The following is a 14,572-nucleotide window of genomic DNA, read 5'->3' as shown; positions in this document are numbered from 1 at the left end:
AATTATTGTTTATTTTCTCTTGTATATTTAATCATTGACCTTAAAAGTAATTAATAGTAAAAATAGGAATTGTCCTCTTATGATAATTTCTATACTTCTGTCAAAATTTAAAAATGACGTTGTATTCTGAAATAACTTGTGTGGGATTCTATAGGTTAGGGCCACTGTGTAATACGTTTTTGTATCTCAGTTTAAATTTAACTTAACCAAGTTCTTATAGTCCCTAACAGATGTGAAATTCCTGCCCCCCCCAAGTAGCTCACTATCTAGTAGGAGAAAGTCTTGTAGACTTGTAAAAGTAAACGCTGTAATATAGTTTTGTAAGGGTAGCAGTTAGAATTCTGTATAAAGTAAAACATTAACACAAAAGAAAATGACTGTGGGGTTGGAGAGTGGTTAGGAGAGTGTCAGGAAAGGTTTTCCAGGTGGAATTTGTTTTGAAGTATAAATAGGATTTCCCTAAGTGAATAGGTGGAAGAAACAACACATGCGAAACATGGATATATATGTATCAATCGAGGCATTCCAGGAGTTGTGATCAGTTTTTGGAGGATGAATAGCCCTCTTTTCTGCCTTCTGTATCTTCCTATTTAGTTCTATTTCCCATTTTCCTTCACCCATAGATTTGTAGCTTTCTATACAGAAAGATATCTTCTTAACATCAAGCATCATTTCTCTTTCCTGCCTGTTAAAGATCTATTTTGAACACAATTTCTCTTTCCGTTTACTTATTTCACCCATAAATCCTAAATTTCAGTGATATCTGTAAGTTTTATTCACCTGTTTTTATTAGAATTCCAGACACTGTATTTATTAATAGTATTTGGATGTTGATGTAGAGTTATCTCAGGTAATAAATATTGTATATATTTAGTTTTCTGTTGTTTTCTCATTGATAATGACTTTGTTTTCTTGGGTTAAGGGCTATGATGGTAGCCCTTTTACTTTACTAGTAATCTTTTACTCAGTGTTTTCCTTCCTTTTAGTTCATTTAGCAATAAATTAGTATGGCAGAGTGATTTAATGTGTGGGCTCTGCAACTAGACTGCCTGTGTTCAAATCTCAGACTGACTTTGGACAAGTTTAATGATAAATTCAACAGGGTTGTTGTGAGGATTGAATTAGTTAATATGTGTAAAGAGTTTAGATCAGTGTCTGCACATAGAAAACTCTCAGTAGATATTACTGCTTTTTTTCTGCTGTTCTTCTTCCACTTCCTCCTCATTATTATAGGAAGCATTGTAACAGTTCCTAGCATATAAGAAGATCTCAGTTTGTTAACTCTGGTTCTAATTGTTCTGTTATTTAATCTCTATGGTTTAATAACAATGTAATTAAGGTTTTACTCTTATTTTTTCTCCCTAGAATGCTATAGTGATTTTTTAAGTGAGGACTTTGATGTGAAGACTTATACTTCCCAATCTATTCATCAAGCTGTAATTGCTGAACAACTAGCAAAACTTGCCCAGGGAATCAGTCAGTTGGATAAAGAATTACATCTACAGGTAATTAAAATCTTTTGGACTGTACAGATAAGAGTCAAAGTTTAAAGTGGTAATATAAACCTTGTACAGAGAACTCCAACATACTCCTTCTCCCTAGATCCCACATCCACAGATTTAAACATTTGCTACATTTGTCATATCATCCTTTCTATCCATCCATTCATCTATCAATTTTCTGAACATTTGAGTGTAAATTGTTGTATACGTCATGTGCCTTAAACATTTAATACTGCCATGTGCATTTTCTTAAAAGCAAAAATATTCACTTATATATGTACCTTAATGCAGTTATCAAGTTTAAGAAATTGAATATCAATGTAAAGCTTATAGTATGTACTCCATTTGTTTCATTTGTCCCAATAATGTCCCTTTGAGCCTTTTCTCCTCCCTTACTAGAGCTCATCCATGATTATATATTGCATTTAATTGTCATTGTTTCTGTAGTTGTTCTTTCTTTTTTGTTTCCTTTTTAATTGTGGGACCATATATAAGATAAACTTTCCATCTCAACCACTCCCAAGTGTACCATTCAGTGGGATTAATCAAATTCACAATATTACTTTACCCTCACCACCTTCCATTACTAAAACTTTCCCATCTCCCCAAACAGAAACCATATACCCATTATGCATTAACTCCACACCCCCTGCCTCCCACCCCTGGCAACCTGTACTCTAATTTCTTTCTCTGTGAGCTTGCATATTGTCTGATATTTTCTTGTAGTTATCGTGGGTCTTACATTTAACATCCTAAAGCTATAAGAATTTCATTATTTGATACTTAACTTTTTTTTTGGCCTGAACAGACTCTGAAAGTAGAATCCGGGTCTCTAGCATGGTAGGTGAGAATTCTGCCACTAAGCCACCATTGCATTGAGCCGCCCCCCCCCCCCCCTTTTTTTGATACTAACTTAACTTTAATAGCATGCACAAACTATGTTCCTGTATCCTACTGTTCCTCCACCTTTAAGTAATTTTTGTCACTAATTACAAGTTTGTACATTGAGTTCCAAGCCACTGATTTATCATCAGATTTTATACGTTTACCTTTTAGAGCCTGTAGGGAGTGGAGTGAAATTACAAACCAATAATACAATAGTACTAACATTTATATTTACTCATGTCTTTACCCTTACCTAAAATCTTTATTTCTTCATTTGGCTTTGATCTATTGTCTATCGTCCTTTTCTTTCAACCTGTAGAGCTCTCTTTAGCATCTCTTGTAGGGCTGGTCTAAAAACTCACTCAGCTTTTGTTTATCTGGAAATGTCTTTATCCCTCTGTTATTTTTGGAAGAGAGTTTTGCTGAATACAGAATTCTTGGTTGACAGTTTTTGCTTCCAGTACTTTTAATGTGTCATTCCTCTGCCTTTTAACTTCCATGATTTCCAGTGAAAGAACAGTTTTTCATATTGTATGTGACATACTGCTTTTCTCTTGTGGCTTTTAGAATTCTATCTCTTTTTTGGGCATTCATTAGGTTTGATGATAGTATGAAATGGTGTGGGTCTTTTTTGGAATATGTATATTCATATTTTTTGTTAAATTTTGTAAGCTTTCTGACATTATTTATTGTAATGTTCTCTCTGTCCCTTTTTTCTTCTCTTTCTGGGACTCTCACTATGTGTGTATTTGTATGCTTGTTGGTGTCCCATAGGTTCCTCAGGCTCTATTCACTTTTCTTCATTTTTTCTATTTCTGCCCCTCAGTCCAAATGATTTCAATTGTCTTATCTTCAAGTGCTTCAATTCTTTTTTCTAGAAAAAAGAAACTATGCTATTTAACTCTTCCAGGGAATTCTTAATTTCTGTTACTGTGGTTGTCAGCTGTTTTCAAAGTGTCCATCTTTTCTACTGATAATTTCTTTGTTTTCAACTGTTGTTTCCCTGATTTCCTTTAGTTCTTTGTCCATCTTTTCCTTTATCTCTTTGAGCATAGTGAGGTCCATTTTTTAAGTCTTTTTCTGTTATCTTAGGTCTGGTCCTCATCATTGATGTTTTCTCTTGCTTTAATCTTCTTCTTTGCCTGGGCTATAGCTTAATATTTCTTTCTATGTTTTGTTACCTTTTCTTGAAACCCAGGCTTTTTTTTTTTTCCATGAACAGGCACCGGGAATTGAACCTGAGTCTCTGGCATGGCAGGCAAGAGCTCTGCCACTGAACCACCATGGCTGACCCCAAACCCAAACATTTTGTTGTTTTAATGTGCTGTGGCTGGGTTTTTGACTTTGAAGTGTCTATCTTTTTAACCTTGTATCCAGCTAGTGGTGGTATAACAGGGGTTTCCTTGAGTGCCAGGAGCTAATAAAAATAATAATAAGGAAAAATACAGCTAATATCTTTTCCATTGTTTGCAGATTGACTTGCTTATCTCTGTTTTGTCTTCCACATCTTTTAGGAATCTATCTTATCCATGTAGTGAATTTAAATAATATCTGCATGCCAAAGTGTAGGGTCCTTCTTGATCCTTTCTATGTATGTGTCTTGTCTTGGACATACCTGTGTGGTCCTACAAATTCCCCTGCTTTATATGGTTCTGAATGTTCCCTCTTCCCTAGAAAACAAGTTCCTCACTGTTCTGGGTACTATACTGTGTGTTTTAGATTCTGCAAACCTTTACCCCAGGCAGCCTGACTTGATTGTTCTCCCACAGTGTTCTTTAGGGGAGCTCTGTGTACTACTTTCTACACACTGAGCAAGTTCTGGAATTGAATTGCAAGTCCCTCAGGCCACCAACAGGGAGATTGGGCCAGATATACGTGCTCATGAAATATGCACAAGGTTACTCTGCTCACTCCAGAACTGGGACCAGGGATCTGTACTGGGAGTATAGGTGTTAAGGGTTGGAGCAAGGGCCAACTAGGTCACCATGGTAGCCTACCACTTCTGAGAAGTCTTTTTCTTGATTATGTGTGTGCGTTGTTGCTTCGGTCCTTTAATTGTTTTCCATAGCTTTAAGAATGATGTTTCTTCCAGTTCTTGCTGGTTGTTCAGAGCATCTGTAAAGGGACAGAGTGCTGAAGGATGTTGCTCCACCATCTTGATCATAGTGGGGGCCAACTTATTTTTCAAAGCATGCTTTTGATGAGTTTTCTGAAAACTGCTTTTTTGGTAGTTGCAAACGGACATACCCACCTCTCCAAAATGTCTTTATTCGTACCTTTTTTTTTAATACTAAATATTTTGTATGTTCTTGCCAGTGTATTTAAAATAATTACCCATGTGAAATAGAAACTCATGAAAATTCATGCAGATAGGTGTTAAGAACTGACAAAAGTAGAAATTTGTATAATATGGCACGTGTGTTATACGGATAAGCTTTTGTAGAGACTTCAAATTTAACTCTCTTTTGAATATTCACTGGTTCATGAAAAGTGGTTTAGGAAACCTTTGAAAGATTCATTTTACTACAAAAAACAGACTTTCTGAAGTCTGAGAGGGTTTATTCTTAATACTCCAATCAGCAGGGAATCATGTTGAACTTACTATAGAAAGCTACCTGGGGAACCTTCCTGGGGTTGAGCCCAGCCTCCAGCCAGAGGTGCTGAACCACTTTTTTCATAGTGAAGATATTGAAGGAACCAGAAATGGTATGCATGAGAGCAGATGAATTCATCGGTTAGTTGGTCTGTGGGTCAGATAGCTAGGCAGCATGAGGTAGGGCAAGGGCCTCCCCATACTTTCTTTTTATCATCCTAACTGATGTATAATGAACATAGTGGGTAAAAAACAGGATTTCTTTGATAAAGGTAATAGAAAATGGAATTTTAGAAATAGAACACTGTGAATAAGAAAAATTAGGATGTTTCCATGGGCAGTTCACACCAAGTTGCAACATTTGCTGGAATTACAGAATGTTGATAAATATTGTGGTGAATAGAACACAGTATGGGCAGTTAGTAGGAGGACCCCTATCTCAGTTGTGTTGTTAACTAATGTCTATGAGTATTGTTTTTTAAAATATCTGTTCAGTGTGTTGAAGTGAATAAGGAGAAGGAAAGATTGGAGTAATCTTGAAGATTCTTTAATCTCTACAATTTTGAAATTAGGGTGGTTTATTATATACTTTCTATTATTGCCTTTTGTATGTGTGGGTACTTAATGAATAATGAAATGAACAGATAAATGAAGAAATGGACTGCATACCAGGAAACCTAGATCTGGTGTGACATAAGACATACCACTTATCCTTTTTTTTTTTTTTTTCAACATGGGCAAGCACTGAGAATCAAACCTGGGTCTCTGGCATGGCAGGCAAGAATTCTGCCCCTGAGCCACCAGCACAGTCCCACTTATCCTTTTTGTATTTTAATTTCTTTAGCAATTAAAAGAACAGCTTAGTTAGGACTCAGATGACTTCTACGGTCTCTTTAAAATTCAAATTATATATTTGGATTAACAGATATTTATAAATATGTTTTGATTATCAGCCCTTGTTTTAGGTTGTGGGGATAGAGAGATGATTAGAACACATTTCCTGGCTCTCCCTGGACTCAGACAAGTGGCATAAACAGACAGAAATAATGGCAGGCAAGTGATGCCTGTTTTAAATACTATGAGATATTTGTGAGAGTAGGGGAAAATGTTCTTAACTCTGCCTCGGACTCTCAGGAAGTGGTTTCTTGCAAGAGCTCCCTAAAATTCTTTCTGGCCTTTTATGCTTAGTATTTTCCTTATTCTTAACATGCAGTATCATTTTTTGGAGGAATCAGTAAAAACTTAAAACTTACTTAACATCTCTTAGTGGCAACAAATTATGCTAGAGTGCTCTTGGATGTGAGGTAAATTAAAGTCTCTGAATCCTTGTATAAGATCTGAACCTGCTATGATTGTTCTCCAGAAGCATTAGTGAGATAATATTAACCAAACCCTTAAATAAAATACAAGTAATTTAGGAATATCAATGTGATGGTAAACATCACAGAAGATTTACTGAGGTATGTATTAGTCAGCTCTCAGTATAGGAGACTGAAACCACTGTAGGTATTTAAAAGCAGAATGATATTTAATACAGATAATTAGATACTTATGGAGTCAAATTGGATGGACAGCCAGTGGACGAGCAAGTTGAAGGAACCACCATACATGCAGTACAGATACAGGAAGCTCTTGCTATTATCTTCCATGCCACTGCTAAAATTATGCTTATAGATAGATGCCTGGATTGCTAAACACTGGAGTGCTGAATTATGTCCATTATAACTGCTTCTAAATCATCAGGTTTTGGAATCTTGCTTACAGGCTGAAACAGCTATAGGAAAGTTGTTTTCGTCTCTCTTTTGTCTTCCACATCTTTTGGAAATCTCTCTACCTGCCTGCAAGAGAGTGTGTGAAAATGTAGTTAGACTTTCCAGGCTTTCCAAAATATTTACCACAAGGGAAGAATAAAGAATTAAAAGAATATTGGTCTTGTTAGGCTGGACACATTGATTACCATATCAGTATACTGGGGAAAATTCAGTCATCTTGGATAAAAAAACTTAGAATACTAAAAGTAACCCATACTTTACATGGATGGTAGAAAGAAACTTAATAGAATGGCTACTTTACATGGATGATAGAAAAAAAAAAACTTAATAGAATGTCAGTGATATCTGAAACAGGACCAAGTGGACGATATAGGGATTCTAGTAAATGAACTCCTTGCTGATTGGAATTTTCAGGTAACAAACTAGACTTGGAACTTATTTCTTATCTACTGAAATAAAGAGTATAAAATGACAAGGATTCTTGGATTATTCTAAAAATTTTCATGATTTTTTTGGTGTTCCTAGGAATCTCTTATATGTGGCCTTTAACTCTTAATGTTTTTGACTTTTTGTTATGGCCATTCACACTGTCTTCATTTTCATAAAAATATTGATTTTTGCAGGGAAAAGGATTTGCTGTGACAATAGGAGGCTGGAAGTAGAGAGATGTTCAGGGTTAGGTAGACACTTTGCTTTATCTTTCCAGATTAGGATGTGATCTTGATGATGCTGAATTTGGGTTAAGAACTGAGAGAACCTGATGTTTGAAAACATTCCTTAAAACAAAAGTATATATATATTGTTATGTAAGTTCTTTAGTTTGGTGATGTAAGCCCAACTAATAGCATGGCCATGAATTAGTTGTTTTTCAATTTGGACACAACTGCATCTGTACTATTCTGGAAATCCTCGTAGGCAAGCGAAGGCTAGTGAAAAGACTATATAGCTCCTCCTCCTCTGTGTTACTGCAACACTTTTACTAGATTCTGTATTTTTAGCCAAATAAATCATGAACTGTAAATGTGTGTGTATTCTTGCTAATGACCCATATCAAACACACATTCCTTTTATTCTCTTGTGTTAGGATTTCCCCCTTTATAAATAGAGAGCACTTTAATTCTACATTGTAGTAGTGATAGATAATGCCTGTACTCAAGAACAAATGCTAATTATTCATTCTTGATTTTCAGGTTGTTGCAAGACATGAAGATTTACTGGCACAGGCAACTGGGATTGAGTCTTTGGAAGGTATATTTTATTATTTGGAACTAGAGGAGGGGTCAGCAGACTTTTCTGTTAAGGGTCAGATAGCAAATATTTTGGACTTTTCCATGTGATCTCTGTTACAGTGACTTACTTGGTTTTGTAGAGTGAAGGCAATACAGTAAGCCTAGGGACTAAATACCAGATAAATCGTAAACAAATGAAAATAGGTATGTTCCAGTAAAACTTTAATAAAACAGGTGGTTGACCATAGTTTGCCAAATCCTGAGCTACACTATCTAGATTCAAGTCCTTGTTCTTTTGTTTACTAGTTATGTGACTTTGGGTAAATTACTAAAACTTTGCCTCAGTTTTCTTATCTGTAGAATGGGTATTAATGTGTAATGTAATACACATAAATAATGCCATGTAATAACATGGCGTTGTTCTAAGGATTCAATGAGTTCATAAAATGTTTAGAACGTGCTTGGTACACATTCTATGCTCCTATAAGTATATCTTATTTAAAATAGTGAAAACAACAACAAATACCAGAATACCAGAGAGTAGGAAGTGGTGAAAGTAGGCTTGATTTCTTTTCTTATTTTTATCTTTCTTGGAGTCTTTTTTGAAACTCTTTTTAATCAGACTGTAATAGAGAAATAGTACATTGAATTTTTATTTTTATAAATCCTATTTTTTTAGTTTGGTTAGATCTTTTATGTATTTTTAGTTCTTTGTTGATAAAGTATATCTTATATATGCTAATTGTTACTGTTGTGCTTTGCATTATTATTTGTCTTGTAATTACTGTTACTCATCATCTCACATCAAAAGAAATCTATGTGGATGATTGTGGGAAGATGGCAGAGTGGGAAGCTCCAACAATCAGTCTCTCTACCAAAAACAACTATTGAACTGGCAGGAACTGTTTGAATCAACTACTTTGAAATTATGGCGTCTTGGGGAACACTGTGCAGCATCCAGGGAGGAGTGGGAGGAAGAAGCTGCTTTAAATTGTAATAAAAACTAGTGGATTTCACCCACTCTGCAGCAACTACTATCCTCTTCCCCGTCTAGTTTCATGTAGGCAGCAGTGGGAACTAGAGCTCTGGTTCCTGGCTCAACTTGCTGGTGTGAAGTGAACTAGTCCTCCAAACACCAGGTATGTGTGGTCTGATCCCAGATCTCTGCCTTTGATCAGCTACTTCAAATCGTTGGGGGCCCACTCTGAGAGCAGCTGTTGTTCCAGCCATCTTGTGCCCCTGGCCTAGGGTAAAGGCAACAGAAGAATCTTAAAGGCAATAACCTTCCTCAAAGCTACAAAAATAAAATAAAATATAGTTAAAGGGCTGCATTAACTGGGCAAGTGCTGAATTAAGAACATGTAACTTCAGAAGCTATAGAAGAAGCTCTTAGTGCTCTTACTGGCCTCTCTGCTATGTCTTCCACAACACAGAGTGGAGCTAGGTTTCACTCTCATTGCTGGTCCCTGGCCCTGTTCCAGAGGGCGCAGAGTGTCCCCTGTGTGCATAATGTGGTACATGTATGTTAGTGCCCATCTATCCGTTGGAGGTCTGAGAGACTGAGCAAGGGAATATGTCTTGAGCTTACTTCCCAGAATTTATCCTGAGTTCAGAGAAGCCACTAGCAGACAGTTGGGACAGTGTGAGAAACAATTAAGTTGAAACAGCCTCAGGTAAAAGACTACCTACATTAAGTTACTTGAAGGAGCACCCAGGAGGGAGAGAACATCTGTTCAAAAGGGAGTAGGGGGAATTGTTTTGCTAGTTCCTGGAATTCAAGAAAATCTGTCACATCACTTGTTGGATACAAATGTAAGGGACAACTCAGGGACTCAGTCCCAGAGTGATAAATATTAAAATGTATAGTGTGCAATAAAAGATTACAAGAAAATAGAGAAACAGTAAATGATGGCCCATCCAAAGGAATAAGATAAAAATCCAGAAACCATCAATGAACAGGACCAGACTTTTAAAGATTGAGATTTTTATAATGATCCTCACTATGCTCAAGTAAATAAAGAAATAAAGAGAAATAACTAATGTAACAGGAGGAAAATAATAACTGAACAACAATATACTCTCTCCACTGAAATACTGGAGTTGAAGAGTACAATAACTGAAATGAAAAATTCCCTAGTGGTCTTACAGCTAGTTTAGAGGTGGCAGAAGAAAGAATTGGTGAATTTGAAGATAAGACAACTGAAATTATTCAGGCTGAGGAGCAGAAAAAAGAATAGAAAGAATGAACCAAGCCTAAGAGACCAATATACACAGTATGGGAGTCTCAGAAGGAGATGAAAGAGAGAAAGAAGAAAAAGAAAAATTCAAATAAATAAGGGCAAAAATTTCCCAAATTTAATGAAAGACATGAAAGTGCACATTCAGGAAGCCAAACAAAACACAAACAGGATAAATTCAAAGAGAATCTGCCACACATAATAGTCAAATGGTTCAATGCAAGAGATAGGCTGAGTTCTGAAAGCTGCAAGAGAAAAGCAGTGAATTATGTACAAGGGAATCCCAATAAGATTAAGTGCTGATTTCTCACTAGAAACCATGGAGGTAAGACAGCAGTGAAATGAAATATTTAAAGAAAGCCATTGCCAACCAAGAATTTTATATCTGACGACTTTACTTCAAAATGAGGGAAAGGTGAAGACATTCCCAGTTAAACAGTGAGGGAATTTGTCACCACTATACCTGCCCTACTAGCAAATCTAATGGAAGTTCTTCATACTGAAAAGAAAGGATGATAGAAGTGGATCACAGCAGCATATAAAAAATAAGGACCATTGATAAAGGTTACCATGTGGGTAATTATAAGTACCAATACTATTGTATTGTATTTTTATGTAATTCCATTTCTTCATACAGGTGCTAAAATGCAAATGCATCAGAAGTGTGATAACTTGGTTATTATGGACATGCAATTAAGAAAGGTATAATTTGGCTCAAGTACAAAAAAGGTGGGGGTATGAGTATGTATGTTATTGAAGATAGACTGGTATCAAATCAAATACAGTTTGTTCTAGTTTGTTAGCTGCCAGAATGCAACACACCAGAGAAGGATTGGCTTTCAATAAAAGGGGATTTATTTAGTTAATGTGTAGTTCTTTAGAGGAAAGGCAGCTAACTTTCAACTGAGGTTCTTTCTTACGAGGGATGGCACAGGGTGATCTCAGCTGGCCTTCTCTCCAGGCCTCTGGGTTCCAGTAACTTTCCCCGGGGTGATTCCTTTCTGCATCTCCAAAGGCCTGGGCTGAGCTGCGAATGCTAAGATGAGGTATGATGAGCTGTTTGGCTGTGCTATGTTGAGCTCTCTCATTTAAGCACCAGTCAATTAAATCAAACATCATTCATTGCAGCAGGCATGCCTCCTGGCTGACTGCAGATGTAATCAGCAACAGATGAGGTTCACATGGCATTGGCTCATGTCCCCAGCAGTAGAGCTAGGCACCCTTCACCTAGCCAAGTTGACACCTGAACCTAACTACCAGACTCGTTATAGACATAGGATGTTATATTTTAACCCCATGTAACCACAAAGAAAATATGTGAAAAATATATTCAGAAACAAATTAGAAGGGTCTCAAAATTATACAATACCAAAAGCCAAATTATTATGGAAACAGGCATTAAGGAAGAATTGAGGGTTAAAGAAGTTATAAGACTTCCAAACACAAAATAAAATGGCAAAAGAAATCCTGCATTTTCAGTAGTTACTTTAAATGTATATGTATTAAACTCACCAGTCAGAAATTAGAGATTGGCAGAATGGATTAAAAACAGGACCTGGCTATATGCTATCTACAAAAGACTCACTTTAATTCAAAGACTTAAGTAGGTTGAAAATAAATGGATGGAGTAAATGTAGCATGCAAGTGTTAACCCAAAGAGAGTTGAGGTACTTATACTAGGTCAGATAAAAGAGATTTTACTGTTACAAGGGATAAAGAAGGTCACTAAATATTGTTAAAGAAATCAATTCAACAAGAAGACATAACAATTATAAATATGTACGCTCCAAAATTTGTCAAGCAAATTTTGAGCGCTTTGACGGGAGAAATAGGTGGTTCTATATTAATAGTAAGGGACTTAATAGACCATTTGAATAATAGATGAAGCATGTATATAGAAGATTAATGTGGAAATAGAAGACTTGAATGATAATCTAAACCAATTCTACCTAACATGTATATGGAATACTCCACCAAAGAGCACCAGAATATACTTCTTCTCTGGTACATATGGATCATTCTGCAGGATAGACCATATGTTAGGACAAAACAACAATTCTCACTACCCTCAAAAATATTGAAATCATACAATTTATCTTCTCTAACCATAATGGACCTAAGCTATAAATCAGTAACTCAGGGAGAAATGAAAAATTCACAATTATGTGGAAATTAAACCCTGTACTCTTAAAAAACCTATGGATCAAAGGAGAAATCCCAAGGGAAATTAGGAAATCTGGAATGAAAACACAACATACCAAAACTTATGGGATGCAGCTAAGACAGTGCTGAAAGGAAAATTTATAGTTGTAAATACTTAAGTTAAATAAGAAGAAAGATTCCAAATAAGAGATGTTACCTCACAATTAGAGGATCTAGAAAAAGAGCAACTAAACCCCAATCAAGCAGAAGGAAAGAAATAAAGATCAGAGCAGAAAAAATGAGATAAGAGGATAAAAACACAGGGAGAATCACAAAAACCAAAATTTGGCTCTTTGAAAAGATCAATAAAATTGACAAGCCTTTAGCTAGACTGACAAAGAAAAAGAGAGGACACAAGTAACTATAATCAGAAAGGAAAAGGGGAGTATTACTATGGACTTCACAGAAATAAAAACAAAACAAAACTGTAGGTAGATACTATGCAAAGGATTGGATAACCTAGAATGAAATGGACAAATTCCTAGAAACACACAAACTATCTACACTGACTCAAGAAAAAATAGATCTCAACAGAGCAATAACTTGTAAAGCGAGTGAATCAGTAATCAAAAACCTCTCAGCAATGAAAATCCCTGGACTCAGCCTTCACAGATGAGTTTTACTAAGCGTTCTAAGAAGAATTATCCTGCTTAAAGTCTTCGAAAAAGTTGAAGACTAGGAAACTCCCCAACTCAGTCTTTGAAGCCAACATTACCCTCATACCCAAGCCAGATAGATACCCCAAGAAAAATATAAACTGATGTCTCTCATGAACATGGATGCAAAAGAACTCAACAAAATACTAACAAACCGAATCCAATAGGACATTCAAAGAATGATGTATCATAATCTAGTAGATTTCATCCCTGATATGCAAGGGTGCTTCAACATAAGAAAATCAATTAATATAATATACCCACATTAATGGAGCAGAGAAACCACATGATCATCTTAATTGATGCAGACAAGGCATTTGACAAAATCCAGTTTTCCTCCTTCATAAAAATGTTAAGAAGACTGGGAATAGGATACTTTCTCAACATGATAAAAGACATCTGTTAAAACCCACAGCTATCATCATACTTAATGCTAAAAGACTGACAGCTTTCTCTGTAAGATCTTGAAGAAGACGAGGATGCCCACTGTCACTATTGTTGTTCAGCCTTGTACTAGTAATTCTCACTGGAGCAATTAGGCAAGAAAAGGAAATAAAAGGTATCCAAATTGGAAAGGAAGAAGTAAAACTTTCATTATTTGGAAATGAAATGATCTTATACACAGGCAATCCAGAAAAATCTATAATAGAGCTTCTAGAGCTAATAAATAAATTCAGAAGAAAGGTTACGGATGAAACCACGAAAATCAGCAGTAGTTTCTATACACTATTAATGAACAATCTGAAGAAATCAAGAAAAAATTTCATTTATGGTAGCAACTAAAGGAATGTGATATCTAGGAATAAATCTAAGGATATAAAGGACTGGTATACAGAAAACTACAAGACACTGCTAAACGAAATCAAAGAAGACCTAAATAAATGGAAAGATATGGATTAGAAGGTTGAATATTGTTAAGATATCAATTCTACCCAAAGCAATTTACAGTTCCATGCAATATCAATCAAAGTTAGAACGTCATTCTTTTGGAGAAATAGAAAAATCTATCATCAACTTTATATGGAACAGAAAGGGGCCCTGAATAGCCAAAATACCTTGAGAAGGAAAAACGAACTTGAAGGACTCGCACCTCCTGATCTTAAAATTTATTACAAAGCGATAGTAATCAGAAGAACATGGTATTGGCACAAGGACAGACATATAGACCAATGGAGTTGAATTGAGAGTTTAGGAATAAACCCACACATTTATGAGCAACTGATTTTTTTTTTAACTTTGTTTTATTAATTAAAAAAAATTAACAAAACATTTAGATATCATTCCATTCTACATATACAATCAGTAATTCTTAATATCATCACATAGTTGCATATTCATCATTTCTTAGTACATTTGCATCGATTTAGAAAAAAAAAGAAAAAGACAACAGAAAAAGAAATAAAATGATAATAGAAAAAAAAAGACTATACATACCATACCCCTTACCTCTCACTTTCATTTACCACTATTTCAAACTGAATTTATTTTAACATTTG

The 14,572-nt window shown here is 35.5% G+C and overlaps 1 protein-coding gene across 1 annotated transcript in view; it reads left to right on the top strand.

Moving 5' to 3' along the window:
• The window catches only part of COG5 (component of oligomeric golgi complex 5), a 429,771-nt gene that overhangs the window by 1,511 nt on the left and 413,688 nt on the right, over positions 1-14,572 (top strand). The window contains exons 2-3 of the mRNA XM_077164569.1: positions 1,366-1,505; positions 7,943-8,000. Of these exons, the coding sequence (XP_077020684.1) occupies positions 1,366-1,505; positions 7,943-8,000 (198 nt within the window). The remainder of the gene's footprint in view (positions 1-1,365; positions 1,506-7,942; positions 8,001-14,572) is intronic.

This window comes from Tamandua tetradactyla, chromosome 1, assembly GCF_023851605.1.
Source record: "Tamandua tetradactyla isolate mTamTet1 chromosome 1, mTamTet1.pri, whole genome shotgun sequence".
In the NCBI taxonomy this organism is placed as follows: domain Eukaryota; kingdom Metazoa; phylum Chordata; class Mammalia; order Pilosa; family Myrmecophagidae; genus Tamandua; species Tamandua tetradactyla.
Note: the sequence above shows the minus strand (reverse complement) of the source record. Positions and strands in the feature narration are given on the sequence as shown.